Here is a 20,159-nt window from a genome sequence, read left to right as displayed (position 1 = left end):
ATGTAAATTATTTAAGTTTACTTTCACAATAAAGCTTTTGAATCCTATCTCTTTTAACAATGTACAGCAGATATTGATATGTTCAACATAATACCATTTTCATTGTCATCAAAGCCAATTAGTGCAAATACAGTCAAATGTCAACAGTAATTACTAGTCAATCAGTTATTAATTAAAAAACAATTACTCAGTTCAGATTTCTTGGTATCAAAATTTGCTTCCATTTCTTTTTTAAGGTTTTCATCTAATTTCTTCTTCTCCTCAGCAAGTTTAGCTTTGGTTGCATCATCCAACAGTCTATAGAAGTCTTCCTTCAGTTTACCATAAAGTGAATCTACACCCTGCAATGAAGCACCATTATAAAGAACAAACACTTTCAAAAATTAAAACAGACTCCTTTCACAATGAAAACTATCCAAAAATAGGGAGAAACGGCAATTTAAGAACTGTATGGTTACAATAAATATTGGCAATTTATGATCTGTATTGTTACTATTAATATTATCTATTGACTTAACAGCAGTAAGCTTAATTGTTTTTTGCTTCTATCAAGTAATTATGTAGTTAAGTAAATATTGCCTGATCATTTTACCTCCTTCAGCAGATTATCCTGCACTTTCTCTGACTCAATTAGTTTCTGTTCCATCTCTCTGATCTTTTCTTCATAGAGCTCTAAAATCTCTTGTTTCTCTTGTCTAAATGAGAGCTCAAGCTCATCTCTCTGTTGTTTAAGCTCTAATTCTAACTCAGCTTTCTGTCTCTGTAGCTCTCTGATATCCTGAGACTGTCTGTCTTTTTCATTGGTCAAATCCATTTTCTCCTTTCTGAATGATAGTTCTGTGTCATTGTTACCTTTCTTATAATGTAATTCTATTTCATTTTTCTGTCGTTCAACATCCTCAAGCTTTTGCATATGTCTAGTTAACATTCCTTCCATTTCTGCTTTTTGTCTTTTCAATTCTGTATCACTTTCTTCCTTCTGTTGGGCAAGTGTTTGTTCAAGCTGTGTGTTAAACTCCTTTAGTTTGGTGAGTTTATGTTGAAGATTTTTCGTTTGTTCCTCAAAGTTTTCTTCAAGTTTTGTTTTTTCTTCTTTCTCTTTGCTAAGTTTCAGTTCAAGTGCTGACTTCTGTTCATCAAGTGTTTGTTTCAGGTTTCCACACTGCTCATTTTGTGCAACAAGTTTCTGTTCCAGCAATGTATTTTGTTCCTTAAGCTTTGACAGTTTTACTTTCAGCTGAGTATTTTCTTCCTCAAGAGTTTCTTCCAGCTGTGTATTATGTGCTTTCTGTTTTGCTAGTTTCTTTTGAGACTGAGTGCTTTGATCCTCAAGGTTCTGTTCTAATTCGTGAATCAAATCCTTTTGTTTGGCAAGTTTTTGTGTTAGCTGAGTGTTCAGCTCCTTTTGTTCAGAGAGTTTTTGCTGTAGTTGTGTGTTTTGTTCCTCCAGATCATTTACGATAGGTTGTGCTTCAGCTAAAGCCTCCTCCACCTGGAATCTTTCCTGCTCACAAACCGACCTAACTTCCTCTATACGACTCTCTAACTCTTCCTGATGCTCTGATTCCAATCTATCAAAAGAAATTATTTGATAAACTATTACTGACTTCTTTGAAAGAAAAAACACAATGTTGGAGAGGTCATCAGACCTCTCCACAGTGTTCAGACTGATTGCTGGCGGCATCCATTTTTGCGTATCTGATTGTAGTGAACGAATCTCATTTAAAGCCTAAAATCATTAGGAGCAGTCTACAAAAAATTGTTTTGCGCATGCTCCGTTTCAAAATACGACTTAACTTAAACGGAAAATTAACATCGAAGTGAACAAATCGGTACATAGAAAAATCGGGAAATATCATTTACGATACTTAGCGCTACGTGGATGTTTCATTCCGTTTTAATCTTTTAAATTGTATAAATCGATTACCGTATTGTTTTCTGAATAGCGTTTTACTATTTCATGTTCCGATAAATAGTAACTGTGAACATTACAGGTACAATATCACCATGCACTATTATATGACCGAGTGAACCGTGTACCGAAATTTTGCTGCTCCTTAAACTTTTGAACCGGTATGACTAAATAACGCAACGGAGATATTTTGGCGCAAATGGCACAAATTTAACTCAAGATTTTCCTCAAATATTGTGGTTGGAGGCATACAGCTTTATATACTGTTTATTCCAATCAAATGATATAAACATTTTTTATATAAATCTGGGACTTAAAATTGTTTGATTAACAAACTTTATGCCCGTTTTGGAAAATGTAGAGGGAATGTTTCCATAAACAACATTAAACGAAAATGTGCTTATTGAATTTAATTAGAAACTTTTATTTTGATACAACTTTTATTATATATATATTATGTGTATATATTACACATGTGTATATCATTTATTTTAAATTCAGTTGATGACATAACATAAATTGTTCCCTTATAGAAAAAGTATCCATTTCTCCGGCATATTATCATTTAAAACATTTAAACAAAAATGAAGTGTAAAACAACCTTTCATTATGATACTATATTCAATATATATAATAAATTCTATTTGTTAAATAATTGTAATTCATAACCATTCAGTGTGTCTTTTATGCAAAAAATATCCCCAAATATTATCGAATTAAACAAATCTTCCACAGCAGCAAAAAGACCTCTCGCATGCTTCTTTTTAAAGAAGCAAACTTGTATCTTTGACTCAAGTTTCATTTTATTTCATTGTGTTTCTTGTTTTTTTCTTCTTTTTTTTTGACTTTTTATATGCATCATTTTTTAATGTTATTTGCCAACAAGGGTGCCATAGTCACAAAATACGCCCGTTTACGAAAGCTTTAGATGGAGATGGGGGCATTATGGATAAGTGTTATCTAGCAAGCAAGTTTTTATTCTTGGCACTGTGTTGTTAAATGAACCTTAAAACAAATCAGTAGGGAAGATATGCACAGGATTTGTGACCTTGACCTTGGTCGCAGGGACCTGAATTTTATGCACGGCACTCAGCCTCACAATGATGAACATTTGTGCCAAATTATATTGAAATCCCTCTATGCATGTAGAAGTTTTGCTCCAGACAAGCGTTTTTCTATGAGCTCTAACTGTGACCTTCACCTTTGACCTAGAGACTTGGTTCATGTGCAGGGCACTACGTCTCATGGTGGTGAACAATTCTATAAAGTAACATTAAAATTCCTCCATGCATGTAGAAAATATGCTCCGGACAACATCTGGATATTTAATCATCTCCAGTGACCTTGACCTTGCAAATATTAACCTAAATTAAATGTGTCACACCTGTAGTCATGATAGTTACCATTTGTGCTACAATCCATCAATAAATGATGACTAAATGGTCCCTATACACATCTTCAAATTTTTATCTGAACTTTGACCTCTATGTGTAACCTTGACTTTGGTCGCAGGGATCTGCTTTGCGTGCGACCTTTGACCTAGAGACCTGGTTCATGTGCGCGACACTGCTCCTCATAGTGGTGAACATTTCTATGAAGTTTCATTAAAATCCCTCCATACATGTAGGAGATATGCTCCGGACAAAATTGGACGCCGCCCGCCCAACCGCCTGCCCGCCAGGGGTGTTCCCATAATACGTCCCGTTTTTCAAAAGTGTATAAAAAGTGAATAATTAAGGATTGACCTGTCACAAAAAATCATGTTCAAGTATCAAAGAAATTTTTTGTATGTATTTTGCATGTTGAAATTTAAACTATAGTTTGTCAAATTTAAAGAACATGATGGACTGAAACTGTGACACCTTCCTTGCTAGATTATTCATTATTTTTTCTTTCAATGCTTTGTATTCAAGTATTTGTTTTCCTCAATGGAAAAACATCAATTTAATGGACTTTGCAAAACATTTTTTGCATAGTTAGTTATTATGGTATATTTCTTTAGATAAAAAATTATGATATAAATACTACTGAATTCCTACTTTTCCCTTAGCCTATCTGTCTCTTCTATGAACTTTTGTTGTAAGTGGTTCTTCTCAGATTCATGTTTCAGTATGAGGTCTTCCTTCTCGTGGGCAAAGTTGGTCTGCAACTCCCTTGCTAGTTCTGATAATGCCTGTTGTTGTAATTTCTCAAAATCATCTGATATCTTTACCTGAAAACCCCAAAATAACAACATCATTAACATACACTCTTAATACTTTTTAAAAGGCTATTTTCTATCATAGCTTTACCACATCGGATATATATTTTGCAGATCAACCATATCAAGTCGTACACTTTTTAATGAAATATCTTGTGTTTAAATGCATACAAAACAAACCTACTTAGTTTAACATATTTATTATAAGTCAATAGTGGAGAATGCTTAAAATTTATTTGAAGCACTCTTGAATCTACTAGTTGACAATAATCAGTTATAATGTTATATGTAAAAACATGGCCGAGATACCAGTAAAGTTGTAACCCATAAGTTCTAGATTGAGGCAGACACTATATCCACTTGACTTCCTCTGCCATTGAAAATGAAATGCTTGATCTTCATACATTCTATTGTTAAATCAAAAATACAGTTACACACATAGTTTTCTATACTAATCTACATTAACAGAAAATATATATTTTAGATTCAAGACATTCAGCTTTAGTCATACCTTTTCCCTCTCTATATGGTTGAGTAGATCACCTTTTTCCTGATCTTGTCTTTCTTCGATGTCTGTTATTTCTAGTCTATGGGCTTGTTCTATTTCCCGTCTCTCTATATCAAAATGATTCTTGAGTTCTTGTAGTTCTTTCCTTAACTCTTCTATAACCTCCTTGTCTCCAGTACTACCAACACCTGATAATATAACAATTTAACTCTATAATATCCTAATAAAGTGGCTGAACTACCAGTAACAACTACCAGCAAGGTCAGAATGATTTTATTAAAAAAGCTGCCATTTTTGCTAAGATACAGAAGCATCAAACTGATATACAGATGATTTATACTGAAAATCATACATATACACTGTAATTATAGTACATAATGCTGAAAAAAAATAATAAAAGTATATAAATTCAGATTTTGAAACTGCTTTTTCAATCATTGAAAATAAGCATTGTCTGGATTTCTTTACATATTCTTTTAAAATGGTATTGAAAACATGTTCTTAAATACCATCTTAGAATAAAGTAATATTAAATAAATAAGAAAACACCCCTTATTTATTTGTCAAGCTTAAGCTAACAAACAAATCATTTCTTCTCTCAACATACTAGATTATAAAATGATTGGATTAAACATACTGTGTATTTTAAATAATGCTAGCTATCAAAGAAATATAATTGATAATAACTATTTCACATTATCAATACATGTATATTTTTCAATTTTTTCAGAATGAACTCATTTGGATTTGAGTATTATGTTATCCAATATAACAGAGACTTCAGCATGATAATGTATGACAGAGCTACTTAGCAAGATGAAACAGTGAAACTAAAGTTCTTGGTTAGTAAATTACCATGTACTGTTACAAGAACTTGTCTGGACAAAAGCATTAATTGCCTTTAAGGAAATTTCAAACTATTTACTGAATGAACAGTCCACAGTGCAGACCATGATCAGATGGCACAGATATGTGGGACAATCTGGGTCTGCACAGATAAGATAGGTAGAATCAGTTGTTGGCAGCATACTATTTAGGGATAACTATGATATCATATCATTCTTGTAATCTTACTGTTTTTGATTAGGTAAGATATGATAAGTAATAGAAAGAGCACTGAAACACGAGGCTATCTGATTTGTACGAGGGGGCGTAGCCCCCGAGTATTAATCAGATTGCCGAGTGTTTTGGTGTTCTTTCTCTTTTGTATCATAGTCAAACATAAAAGCATGTTCCCTGTTGTCACAATATGAAACCCCGGCAAAAATGAACCAATGAACGAACATCTGAATATGACATTTCTGTCGCTTTCCCTTTCTCTGCCGTCACAATATGTAAACCCCAGCAAAAATGAGCCAATCAATGGGCATGCTCTGGAGTGCGGGTAACTAATACCCGCACTCCAGTTAACGCACTGTGCATGTATATGTATACGATTTAACCCTGACACATTTTCAACAGAAAGGTCTCCAAACTATGATACAAGTTAATAAAACTAACAAGTTATAAGTTATTATGTTCTATACCTCTAATTTAAAACTTAAATTGAACAGAAAATCACATGTATACACAATTTAAACAACATATATTATCAAATAAAGTAAGTTATCTGGGTTTGTACTTCATACCAACATGTTAATTATTTCTACAGTCATCGAATTTAGCACTGGCTCGATGGCCCATGGCCAGGGAAAAATAGTTAGGGCCAGAGAAAATTAAAAAAATTTTTAGTTAAATATATAGTAGAATAAATTCAAAACTTGAATTCGGGCTAGTAAATTCAAAATCTTAAATTCATTGACTGTTTCTATAAGCTACAATAACATATTAAATACTAGACTAATTACTAGACTAATGTAAACATTTGTATGATACTGAATGTAATCTAAATATTCTCCCAGAGAAAAATTTCTATTGCATCATATTTCTTATCACAATATTATTGTTAGGTTGGAAATGTTAGGAAAAACACAAAGTAACTTACTATAGTCTGTCCCATCAAATTTGAACATTCCATTTTTTATTTAATATAATAGTAAAATCATTTAAATTAATGTCATGTTAACCCTGACGTCAATATCTCTAGGCATGTTTTTCATTTTTTTCATAAAGTCAATAATATGGTCATAATGATAAAATTTATATTTTTTCCCGTTGACTTACGTTGTAACCTGACGTGACGTCCATTTCAAAATGGCGGCGCCCATATAGACGTCATTTAGGGTTCGTCTCACAATTAGCGTGAAATGTACTCGGTAATTAAAAAAAAATATTATTCTTATTCACTTACTGATCAATAGCTAAATGTTATCATTAAAATGAAAAATGACAACAAAGTTGGAGTCAAAAAGGCAATTTTACTAGCAAACCATTATTTAAAATAATCAAAATCATTTGAAGTGAAAATATCAGTAAGGTTTATAAATTCTAACACACAAAGATTTAATTGATTACCATGATATAATGTCGTGTTTCATATTTTTTAAGAAAGTGATTTGATTATATATACAGCTTTTCAATCAAGCGCGTATCTTGAATACCGCAACGCGTCGTAAGGGAGCGGGAACACTAGCTAGAAGACTATAAAAAATGGTTCGCTAAGTAATGTTTAATTTAAATAATTCTGTAAGTTGTCTGAATTCTGTCCATTAGTGTGCATCACGTCTATTCAAAAATAATCAAATTGACCAGGTTCGATGGGAAACAAAAATATGTTACCCTTCTTATTTCGGGTGCGATGTTCGTGCGCTAAAACTTTCCGTAGGTTTCAACTTTCACAAGAAATCGCCAACAAATACTAAATTTACAATGCAAATCTGACAAAAAATATAAAGAAAACTGATTCACTATACGTTCAGCATTGATTTGCTTGTTACCACAGTGTCTACTTTAACTAACTCCGTCGCGTTCGAGGAAAATGTAAATTATAAGAATATAATATCATGCTTTCTAGTTTAAGCAATCAAAAGTAGGCCTATACACTTTAAGCTCGTAAATACATATTTAACTTTCCGTCTCGCTATTCAACAGAATGTCCAGAAATACGGCAGTGATTTAATATCATTAAGAGTAAGTTTGAATTGGAGTGTTCAATAAGCGACAATAAGTGGTTTCTTTTTGTTACATATAATTATTTTGTTAATATGAAGGGTAGATCGAGTCAAAGAGAAACACCGAGTGACGTTCTCAATAATTTTAGCCTTCCTAAAATTTGAAAATATTCAGTGTAAAAACAATAGATCTAAAATCTAGCATATTTTTCGCGGGAGAAAAAATACCACGTATTGTATATTTTGAGGTAAAAGAGTAAGATTTACAGAAGTCTTGAATAACGAGATAATATGTGGGGTAACTATTTCTGAGAAATATAAAAAATAGTTCAAAAACATAAAATCAAAACGAATTTCATATGTAATTAATGGAAGAAATATTGTACTGTTGTAGATTCATGTCATTTTAAGTGTGTTTAAAATTATTTTTAAATGTTATCAAAAGTTTTATATTATTAATATATGAATTGAACGTGGAATTTTTACAGTTAAGTTGCAAAATTTGGGTGTACAAAAATTATTTTAAATGCCATCAAGACAAATTTATCTCAACGCTTAAAATTATCTGTTTGAGGGTACATATGACTAACCGCCCTCTGTCAATGCCGCAACTGGAATCATCCATAAAAAGCGCGAGGCATTTTTGTTACGTCATATATTTCGTCATTTGTTGTTGACGTAATAAAGTTTTTTTCGTCAGGAATCCATAAGCATTGTGATGTTGACAACTAAAATTGATGGGCCGTTCTTGAATATATGGATTTGGAACATGCTGAATTATGATGTGTTTCATTTACATATTTCATTTGCTAACCCAGGTAACTCCACAAATTGAGCAATGTTTTAATAATGAGACGGATTATCAGTGTAAAAAGTCTGGATCATCAAAAGTGTAGGAGTCATGACTCATGTCATTCAGGATTTTTGAAGTCAAAAAGTGGGATCTACGGAACTGGATAGAAACTGGCAATGAAGGAATCTTCAGAATGCGAATTTGTCGTGACGTTTATAAAGTTCATAGGATTCTATTCAGCTTAAAAGTAAGTGCCATTTCTAGATCTACTCCATGTAACTCGGTGTTCTGGTTGCTTATTTTTCATTTTTTAAAGTTTTCCATCATGCATTGCAACTAAACCGTAACATCTTGTAGACCCAGCTTTGTAAAATAATCATGAAACGACCCCGAGAACCTCATGTATATTTTAGAAACATGACACGTGCTTTCTCCCGTTCATCTTCAAATGAAGAGTACTTCGGCAATGGCTACGGAAAATAAACAACAGAGATTTACCATAGAGAAATCAAAATTTGCTTTCACAAGAAAAGTAGACACTTTAGAGTAAAATCCTGAAAAATCTCGAGGGTGACTTTTTTTTAGTTTACAAAAAAGTTTTCTTTTTTATTCAACGTCGTTTTGTTAATTCATACCAGGCAAAAGTTCATTTCCATTTTTAATGGGACAGACTATAGTTTGTATTTGAAATATTTTTTAATTCATTACAGGCAAACAGACAAACAATGTCAGTTTCATTAATTATAAAATACAGTTACATTTTAGAATTTTAAATATTTCATTTTGAAGGTATTAGGAAAATATTCAAGGTATTAAAACCAAACACAATACATTTAATGAATTTGTTGTTGTTTTATAACTAATATATTAAATATCTTACCATCACAGACTGTTTGACATACATTGTTAGGATTTGTTAATATGTAAAAGTTAGGTTGCAAACTGAACTAAAGTTAGCACATTACTATTATCTATAGTATCCTATACCTGTGGATGATTTTCTATGTGCAGCTTTGAATAATCTTATCCCTGAAACCAGTGTATAACCAAACCCATGTAAAACACCACTAAACAATGCAACATAAATCTATACAGTAAACAAACAAAATATGAAAACATCTTTGAGCTTAATATAAAATGAATAAATAAATATAAATGTATAATCAATGCAGAGACTAATATGGGACATCGCTGTAACCTACCTTTGCCATAAGTTATTCCTAACTTAGCCAGATCCTTTTTAAGATTGTGAACTAAGCATGTACAGGACAGAGAGGATAAAATCAATGCAGGAATTCCAATATAATCATGGTGACAGAGATAATGTTACATGTGACAAGAAATCAATGACTCAATTATCAATCTACTTAATATCAACTATTTGTTCAATATATATAAACTGATGCTGATATTTTCATATTGGTATCATTTTTTTTATACAACAAATAAACATTATCATGAAGGCTTTAATTGGCATAACAATTTTTGATGTAGAAACAAAATCTCTTAACACTGTTCATTTCTTCTATATAAGAATAGGTTTTATACATTAAAGGGAAATATACAATAAAATACATCCATGTTTTATAGTAAATTCCTGGAATTTTTAGAAATATTTCTGGCGAATTACATATCTAGCAGTGAAAGGGTTAATGTACTTTTCATAAATAATTAATTAATCTTGTTAATATATAGTGTGTAATTTAACATGATATAACTTACTTATATCATCATCATCGTGCTCAGTGGAAGGGAGCCGGCGACCTCTACTGTGAGGTTCATCATCGGAAAACTCTGAAATTGAAAGCATATATAAAATATCACAATTGTTGAACTATTCAGATGGTAATTAACAATGCAAAATAATATCCACTACCATATAGCACAGTCAGTAAACTGACCAGAAAATTGCAAGTTTTTACAAATTGTTGGCCAGTTATTTCATTGGTTGTAACTTACATGTACACAAGAAACAGCTTTAGATTTGTAAACAATGTATACATGTATATAACAATAAGGTGACCACTTTGTTACATGAATTTGAAAAGCATTATAAACATGTTTTAACAAATTTATTGTTAAAATGTTCAGCAAATATAACATGTCATAATGTTGTGAATGCATTCTAGGTCAAGCCAACCATTATATCATATACTAAACATATACTTTTCTACAATACAATTATCAGAGTATAGATGATCATGTTAAGAATTTTACAATTTATTATCTCAAAGATTAACTATACATGAAATATGAATTTGTTTCAGGTATAATAGGACAATTGGATCAAAAACCAACACAAATTTAAGTATCAAAACATGTTTCGCTTTATTCAGCTTCCTCAGTTGATACATAAAGGAAATAACATACCAGCAGAAGAGGAGCATGATTTCTTGACGATAACAGGTTTGATATAATCAGACATGATAGATCCATGTTTCCTGATGGGTGTATGTGTATCAGAGGACATGTCACTAGGTTTACGTAATGGTGTTATCTGTTGTTTCATCTGCTCTATCTCTGCTGTTAACTCATCATTATGATCCTTTAACTCCTGTAAGGTCAAATATATATACACTCTTATAACCTCATAACTCAATGTTGAATATTTCAAAACTCCTGAAAATCTTGTACTTTTGCTATTTTTTAAACAGTTTTATGTAGAAAATAATGGCTTTGGGGGTCAAGAATAATCCTGAAAACTTTTACCAATGTAAGCTTATTAGTTGTTCCTGAGATGATCTTTTTATAATGCATTTATACTTGCTTAGACAAGTTACTGTTTCAGTATATTCCAAACACTTGAGTAATAATACATAATTATGTTGTATAATTAAAACAATGTTGTATAATAAATGACCTCAATGAACTACTGTATCATCATTCCATAAGTCACAAAGATTGTTGAATTGCTGTATTACTGAGATCTTAAACTGATTCGGATGTGTGAAGAAACCAGTTAATGAACTTTACAAATACTTTGACATTATCTCGATCTGTGTTGTAGTTGGGTTTTATGTTGCACTATTACAGTATAGGTCATATGGCGACTTTCCAGCTTTACTGGTCGAGGAAGACCTTAGGTGCCCCTCCATGCATTATTTTAGGCACAAACAGGCACCTGAGTAGAGCCACCAACGCTAAGTCAGCTAGATGGATAGACCCCTCAAAGGAAAGAATCCAAAGTCTCTGTCAGGATTTGAACCCAAAGCGGTGGAGGCCAAGTGGTTGATATTATTTGACAAGGTACAACAGACAATGAACATTTATTTCTACTTCATACTCTTATAAGATGTACAATTGAATAATTTACCTTATTTTCTTGCTCAATTCGCTGTAATTTTTCCTGAGTAAATTTTTGTTCTTCTGGACTAAGCAACCCTGTACCTTCATACTCAGCTAGCTTTTATGAAAAAAAATATAAGATCATTCTAAAAATTCATCTATTTAATACCTTATTTCATTCAAACTTGGTTTAAGCACTCTCAAATAAAAATGCAGCAAACCTAAATTCACAATTCATATGCTTTTAAGTTTTAGGCAATCTATTTAAAACAAGCACCAATTTTTTAATAGTGCTCAATATAATGACAAGTTAAATCAAAATTAATTTTTTTTATCTTACCTTTCTATGAATATCTTCAACATTTTCTAACTCCCTCTGTAACCTTTGACATTGTTTCTCTGATTCATCAAGTTGTCCAGTGACCTCTTCAAGTTCATGACCTTGTTTTTCTATCTCCTTAGAAACAGAATTAAAATAATCAACAACCATGACAATAACAGGTATAAAAGATATCAGCAGTCCTGCAAAAAACTGTAACTCAAATAACATAATTAACACAATGATGTTTCAATGATTTACTCAAAAGACGAAATGATGATTTCAAGAAAAACAAACATCTCCACAGAGGGCGTAGCAAAGAAATTTTGTTTGTACAAGCATCATTATCTTTAAGACTGCTATCTTATTTTAATGACCGACTGACCAGTAACCAATAAAACACTTCAATCAATAATTACCTTCAAATTTACAACATGTCCTTGTATCTTCAAGGTCAAAGAGTAGAATTCAATTTTTCTTATAGAAAGAATATTTATTAACATTTTTATAAAATAGTGAGTAAATCCACAATTTAACAAAGCAACATTTCTGCACCCACATTTCCAACACTTATAAGCATTATCTAACACCAGCTATTGTAGATTCCAATCATTTAAACAAGATTGCATTTGAGAAAAATGCTATGCCACCGCATTAATCCTTGTACCTTCAGACAATAAGATTTTTTGATTTTTTTACTATATGTTTATATTGAAAATCAATGACCCCCGGGGCAAAGGCAATTTTGACCCCATTGCTATAATTTAAACAATCTTGCTAGAAGTTCATTTCATAATGTTTCATGCAAAATATCTAACCTCTAGCATTTGTCAATTACTAGAAGAAATTTTTTTAAAGTTTTTACTACAAGTCATGTTTAAGTTTTTACTATATACATATAAGGAAAACCAATGACCCTCGGGGCGGGGCCGATTCTGATCCCAGGGCTATAATTGGAATAATCTTGGTAGAGGTCTACTAGACAATGCCTTATGCAAAATATCTAAGCTCTAGGCCTTTTGGGTCTTTACAAGAAGGTATTTTAAGTTTTTACTATATGTACATATAGTGAAAATCAATGACCCCCGGGGCCGGGCCGATTTTGACCCCAGGGCTATAATTTGAACAATCATGGTAATGGTCTACCAGACAATGCCTTATGCAAAATATCTAAGCTCTAGGCCTTTTGGGTCTTTACAAGAAGGTATTTTAAGGTTTTGCTATATGTACATATAGTGAAAATCAATGACCCCCGGGGCGGGGTCGATTTTGACCCCAGGGCTATAATTTGAACAATCTTGGTAGATGTCTACCAGACAATGCCTTATGCAAAATATCTAAGCTCTAGGCCTTTTGGTTCTTTACAAGAAGATTTTTTAAATTTATTCTTATAATTCCTTTTGGTTGCCATGGCAACCAGATTTCTGCATGGAATGAAATTCTTTCAACAACTTTGGAAGCCCTTCACCCAAGGATCAATCCTGCCAAGTTTGGTTGAAATTGGACTGGTGGTTTTTCACAAGAAGATTTTTTAAGTTCACTATATAATCTATATAACACACACACACACAAACAAACACACACACAGGTGAATCGCTATATGCCACCGCATCGCAGATGCTGCGGTGGCATAAAAAACAAGTAATATTTTTCTACTTTACTGTTTACTGTTAAATATTAAAGAAATACATGTATGTGTTGTTTTGGTGTATTTTAACTACTTTACTGTTCAGTAATTCAAATAATACATAACTGTATGTCCAAACTAAAGTATATAAAATATTGCAAAAAATATAATAGGAAGTGATGTCCTAGCAGCAAAGATGTCTGCCATTACTCAAGATTAATTTGAATAAATTTAGAGATTCTGTCATAATTTAGTCTAGATAAAAAAAAGCGCAAACAAAACGATAGAAACATGACTTACTTTTTGAGCTTGAACAAGATGTTCCCGAAGCTTTGCCTCCTCATTCCTCAACTCCTCCATTTCTGCATCAATATTAAGTTTATGACTGGCAGTGAATGTAGAATAATTCTCCCTCTCTTTATCTAACTCTCCTTGTAATTGTTTCACCTGCTCCTGGTACTTGCGCTCTATAGACCTGGTGAAAACATTTAATTAACACTAAATATTATCAAAAAATAAAATAACCACTTGACTCTGATGAAGACAACATAATTATAATTAATTCGAAAGTTAATCCTGAACATCAGCATTTGCTCCTCATCTATTTACATACTACATTAAACACTAAATATGTCGGATACAAGACATGTACAATGTATTCTGTAGATCTCTTAAAGAGACAAATATTAATTAACTATGTTCAAGTATGTTAACACAGTGAGAACTGATGTTTCATATATCATCTTACAAAACTTATATAAATGTCACATAGATTCACATAACAGTTTTTTCCCCTTCCAATTAGCAATTCATAAAAAGTTACTAATGGATAACATTCACATATTCACAATATGAAGCATTGTATAACTGGTAAATTTCTGAAACAAATCAACAATTCTTGTCATAAATAAGACATTAAATTTGTAGTTCATACCTGTCAAACTATATAGATGACATATTCATTGTAAAAGTCAAGGATGTACTGAAGTATCAATAAGTTGTTTGAAGGGGGATTTTAAGGTTTTAGAGCAAATAAAGGCTGACAATAAAATCATAAACAATTTTGTTTATATATAATAAATAAAAAGACTTTGTTTAAACCTAGTGATAAAAGTTTTCTGTGTACATACAGCAAACATCTTTAAAATTAAACAAAAACAATTTATGACATGATTTTGTAGAGGTTGTGACCAGGTGTTATCAGTTTTGATGAATGAAAACCATTACAAAATGTGACAAATCTTAAAATCTAACCTTATCTGTATTAATGGTAAAGGGATAATTCATTAAAATAAGGGTTGGCATATACACACACAAGGGAGTTAATTCATAACTTTACAGAAGGGTTTCAAACTTGGGATAGAAATCTTCAACAAAATGTATGTGATTTTGTGAGAAACACAATGGTATCATTCTTTTGTCTTGTTATCATTTTGTGCATCAGGGAATGGATACAAAATTGAGAATATTAATTATAACATATACTTACTTCACAAACCTGCTTGTCAGATAAGTTAAACAATATAAGATAAATTGTTAACTAAAAGGTAAAATTGATCAGCAAGAAACAAAAGATAAAACAATCAAGTTCTACATAAACCATAATGGACAAATCTCTATAACAAGAAAATAGTTATCTTAAAACATATGAAAATAAACCTTGACAAATCAACTCTACAACCAAAAAGACAAACAGTATAATACAAAAGTATATTACCCTAGAATACAAACTGAAAAATTTAAATGTAACTTAATATGGTAAGGAATAAAGTATTGCCCCTCAAATATTTTACAAACAAAACATTTAATTTCACTGAAAATCACTGATAATACCCATGTTTTAAGAAGAGTTATTATTCTGGAAGCATAACACTAACAATTGGGATGGAACTGTCATGAGTGAATGCAAACTGTATAAATTTATTTTATGCGTTGACTTGATGCGTTTTAAACCTATTCCATTCTGGAACTAATTTGCCTTGCCAGCAGTATAGTGCCAGTCCAGTCTGTACATCAATGCAGTCAGAGCTGACTATACTGCCAGCTAACCCAACTTTAAAGTTTCATCCTGATATACCCAACAAGAGGGCCATGATGGCCCTGAAGTCGCTCACCTGTATATAGGCCCCCCGGAGCGGGGCCAGTTTAAACCCCATGGCTTTTATTTGAACAAACTTGGTAGACACCCATTAGAAGATGTTTCATGCTAGACATCAAAGGTCTAGCTCGTTGGATTTTTTAAAAGAAGTTTTTTAAGTTTTTTCTTTACACATATATTTAAAAACAATGACACCCCTGGGGCAGGGCCAGTTTTGACCCCAGGGCTTTTATTTGAACAATCTTTGTAGGCACTTACTAGAAGATGTTTCATGTTTAATATCTACACTCTAGCTATTCGGGTTTTTTCGAAGAAGATTTTTTAGTTTTTGCTATACACATATAAGGAAAATCAATGTCCCCCGGGGCGGGGCCAATTTTGACCCCAGGGCTCTTATTTGAACAAACTTGGTAGACTTCCATTAGAACATGTTTCATGCTAAATATCTTAGCTCTAGCTCTTTCGGTTCTTTAAAAGAAGATTTTTAAGTTTTTACTATATGCATATAGGAAAAATCAATGACCCCCTGGGGCTGGGCCAATTTTGACCCCAGGACTTTTATTTGAAAAAACTTTGTAGACACCCATTAGAAGATGCTTCATGCTAAATATCTTAGCTCTAGCTCTTTGGGTTCTTTAAAAGAAGATTTTTAAGTTTTTACTATATACATATAGGGAAAATCAATGAACCCCTGGGGCGGGGCCAATTTTGACCCCAGGACTTTAATTTGAACAAAATTGGTAGACATTTATAAGAACATGTTTCATGCCAAATATCTAAGCTCTAGCTCTTTGGGTTTTTTAGAAGAAGATATTTTAAGTTTTTTCTTTCGGTTGCCATGGCAACCCGAGTTCTGCATGGAATTAAATTCTTTGAACAGTTTTTAAAGGTGATCACCAAAGGAACATTCCTGTGAAGTTTGGATGAAATTGGCTTAGTGGTTTATGAGGAGATGTTATTTAAAGTAAAAGTTTACGGACAGACGGACGACGGACGAAAAGCGATCACAAAAGCTCACCCTGTCACTTTGTGACAGGTGAGCTAAAAATGATAATGGTCAGTTCCAAAAAGCTGGACAAGTTCATTTATGAAAGTCAGGAGGTGAGTTAAACTAAATTAAAGGCTGAAATGTTGTAAATATAAGATAGTCTTTTTTAAACAAAATTCTGTTTCATGTCATTAACTTGAATCTTTACTTATTATATGATAGAATTTCAACTTACTCTAAGTATGTCCACTAATTCTTACAAGTAATGCAAGTAAGTATTAAGTTGACTTCAAACAAATCACTGGAAATAATAAGTAATATATACCAATGTCCTGAAGTCAAGATGCTGATTTCTTGAACAATTTATAAGTTACTGGATATACTCTCCTGATGCATTCAATACATTTTATAACAAAAACAAGTAACATAATATATAATGATAAATAATATAACTGCATGCTTAATACTAGATAATATATATGTATAATGCCATGCAATACTTACATGTATGTAGATTTTATACCACACAACAATGTGCTAACAACATTTACAAATATTACATAAAGTGAGGATGATAAGACAGTGTGCAATAACAGCAATATCCCACTTCAGCAAATCCTTTTATTTTGTCAGAACATCACATTTCCTGCCCTTTATATACATTTTTATACCATTAAGTGATGAAAAGAATCTAAATAGAAATAACTGTCAAAACAGTGAGTTTGTAGTTTTGGAATAAAAAAAACATAAGCTTTTATATAAATAACTGTACCTAGAGACAAGGCTGTTTAATGGAGTTTAGTTGAAAGATAAACACTATCAATTTCCTTTGAAGTCAGCAAGAAAATTCTCTTTCAAAATACTAGTTTAGTTTCTCTAATGTATGTTTGATATTGGTAACTTTGTTTCTCAAGATATTTGCTTCAATGAGATAATTAGGTGTCTATCCTGTATATACAATAAGTGCAAACATAATTATTAGTAACAAAAATAGCTAATGTGATGGTGCATTTTACTCTTTTCTTGTAAAATCATCTGCATAGCAATCAAGTGAACAAAAATGGAAAAATAAATAAAATATAGAATCATCTGCCCTTACTAACATTTCAGTTGATGAAAATTCTATGTTACTTTGTGCTTTGTGTCTATATTACTTTCAGAGAATGTTTCTGTTTTTTTACCAAAATAAAGTCTTTTTACAAAATTTGCACACCACTAACTTAAAGTATCAAGTCGTTTAAATTTTATGAATTCACTAAATTATATCTCTACATTAAACTTGTTTAATCTGTCTAAGAAAATGTCTAATACAGCAAACCACAAAGATCTCAGAATGTCATACTTTTTGCTAACAATTAGCAATGATAATTAGAATAAAAACAGCTGTATCAATTAATGCAAGGTGCTTGTATACAACAGTAAAATCAGCCCAAAAACCATCTAGAATAGCACATGAGAGGTAAAACATTGATCAGGTGTACTTACAATAGTTTAGATTCTGAAGACTTTTCCATAGAAGCATGCCTTTCATCTACCTCCTTAGCTAGCAGAGAATTCCTTGCATTGGCTTCAGCTAGATCTAGTTTTAATTTATCTTTAGCCCATACAGCCTGCTCGACGGTTGATCTGTTAATCAAAGGTATATACAATATTCTGATATAAATACGCAATAAATGATGATTAAATTGATGTTGTAAATTTGCTATGGTATTGTGTTAATGAGAATACATTACAATAACAATTTCAATATATATATCATGAATTTAATAAAACTTTTACAAAGTTTACATTTGTGTATACCTAGTACCAAGTATAGTTAACTTTTATATAACTTACTTAAGATGTCTCATTTCCTGCTGGTATGAGGCTAGTGCGGCCTGGTACACTATACTCTGCTCCTCTGGGTTCAATAACTCTTGTTCTAGAGCAGCAGACAACTCACTTAGATTCACCTTGGTATTCCAGTCAAACCCTAAAGCCTGAATTATAGTTAGTGTAATACTTACAGACTATGCTTCATAATGTTATTAAAACTAGAACTATCACTAAATGTGATTAATACCCCCACAAGTCTGCTTCGGAAATGAGGATGTTACTAGTAACAGAATACCTTGTAATAGAATTGAAACATAGAGTTATGGTTGTGGGCAATTAAAGATAATTGTGGTTCATGTATGTTGCATTTCCTTTCAATGTGGTTGGCCATTGATGAAGTTTAATTGAACAAGCAAATTCGTTGAATTTATATCCCCCGCCGAGTACTGGTTATTATTAACACAACAACTGAAGACATAAGGCTTTATTTATATATTAATCATGGCATAAACTGTAATATTCTTTGAACTTGAAGCCTTGTACCTTCAAACAAGAAGAATTTTTAAGTTTTCACTATATACATATAAGGAAAATCTATGACCCCTGGAGTGGGTCCAATTTTGACCCCAGGGCTAAAATTTGAACAATTTTGGTAGAGGACCTATAGGTTATATCATATACCAAATATCAAAGCTCTAGGCCTTGTACTTTCAGACAAGATTTTTTAATTTTACATTTTTGAAATTCCTTTTCTGGCCCTGTGACCTACTTATGCAACAGACCGGAACCATTTGATCAACTTTGGCAGGGGACCACCCTAGGATCATTCCTGTAAAGTTTGGTTGCTGTGCAGTCATTTGTTTCTGAGGAGATGTTGTTTAAAGAAATTGCTGACGACGCACGACGACGGACGGTGGGGGATCACAATAGCTCACCTAGATGTAAAAACATCTTAATCTCCAGACTTCATTGCCATATTCAAGGCATCAAGAAGGGATCTCACAATTTTCAAATATTTTTAAATGTTATTGTAACAAATCATTTTAATTCTTCTTTAATAAAAACTAGAAATGTGTCCATAGGATATAGGTGCCCCCACTGCGCCACTGTTCTGTCAATCTTATTTTTCAATATTTTTTGAAAACTAAAAATCTTTTTACTAAGTAAAGGGCAAGAACTTTACAAATACTGAATAAATCCCCAAGCAAACCCCCAAGTTGAAAATTGCAAATCTATACTACTGTAATTCAAGGGCAATAACTCTAACAAAACTGAAAAAAATCCACATGCAAAGTCCAAAGTTCATAGCTTCACAGTGAGGTGAATCATTATTCCTGTAATTTAGTGATGTTGATCATTATTCCTGTAAAGTTGGTCGATTCTAACTCAAGCACTCAAGGATCAAATAACATCATAATGAAATGGTTTTTACTAAGTCAAGGGAAATAACTCTACAAATACTGGATAAATCCACAAGCGAAACCCAAAGAACAAACTAAATATGCTGAGCAACTTTCCAATAAGGTTTAATGACTCTATGTCAAATCCTTTTTGAGTTACATGC

The 20,159-nt window shown here is 32.1% G+C and overlaps 1 protein-coding gene across 1 annotated transcript; it reads right to left on the bottom strand.

Annotated features, from left to right (window-relative positions):
• Window positions 1–187: 187 nt before the first annotated feature.
• Window positions 188–18,759, bottom strand: LOC132716666 (trichohyalin-like; the record flags this gene model as incomplete). The annotated part of the gene is made up of 13 exons (XM_060699988.1): window positions 188–341; window positions 593–1,571; window positions 3,952–4,124; window positions 4,624–4,808; window positions 9,451–9,492; window positions 10,186–10,257; window positions 10,834–11,017; window positions 11,777–11,866; window positions 12,089–12,205; window positions 13,995–14,169; window positions 17,285–17,317; window positions 18,266–18,406; window positions 18,617–18,759. Coding segments are annotated over 13 exons (2,488 nt in total), but the record flags the coding sequence as incomplete, so codon positions are not given.
• Between the last annotated feature and the right edge of the window lie 1,400 nt (window positions 18,760–20,159).

This window comes from Ruditapes philippinarum, unplaced genomic scaffold (genome assembly GCF_026571515.1).
Source record: "Ruditapes philippinarum isolate M1 unplaced genomic scaffold, ASM2657151v2 ctg14200_1_1_1_1, whole genome shotgun sequence".
Taxonomy (NCBI): Eukaryota; Metazoa; Mollusca; class Bivalvia; order Venerida; family Veneridae; genus Ruditapes; species Ruditapes philippinarum.
Note: the sequence above shows the minus strand (reverse complement) of the source record. Positions and strands in the feature narration are given on the sequence as shown.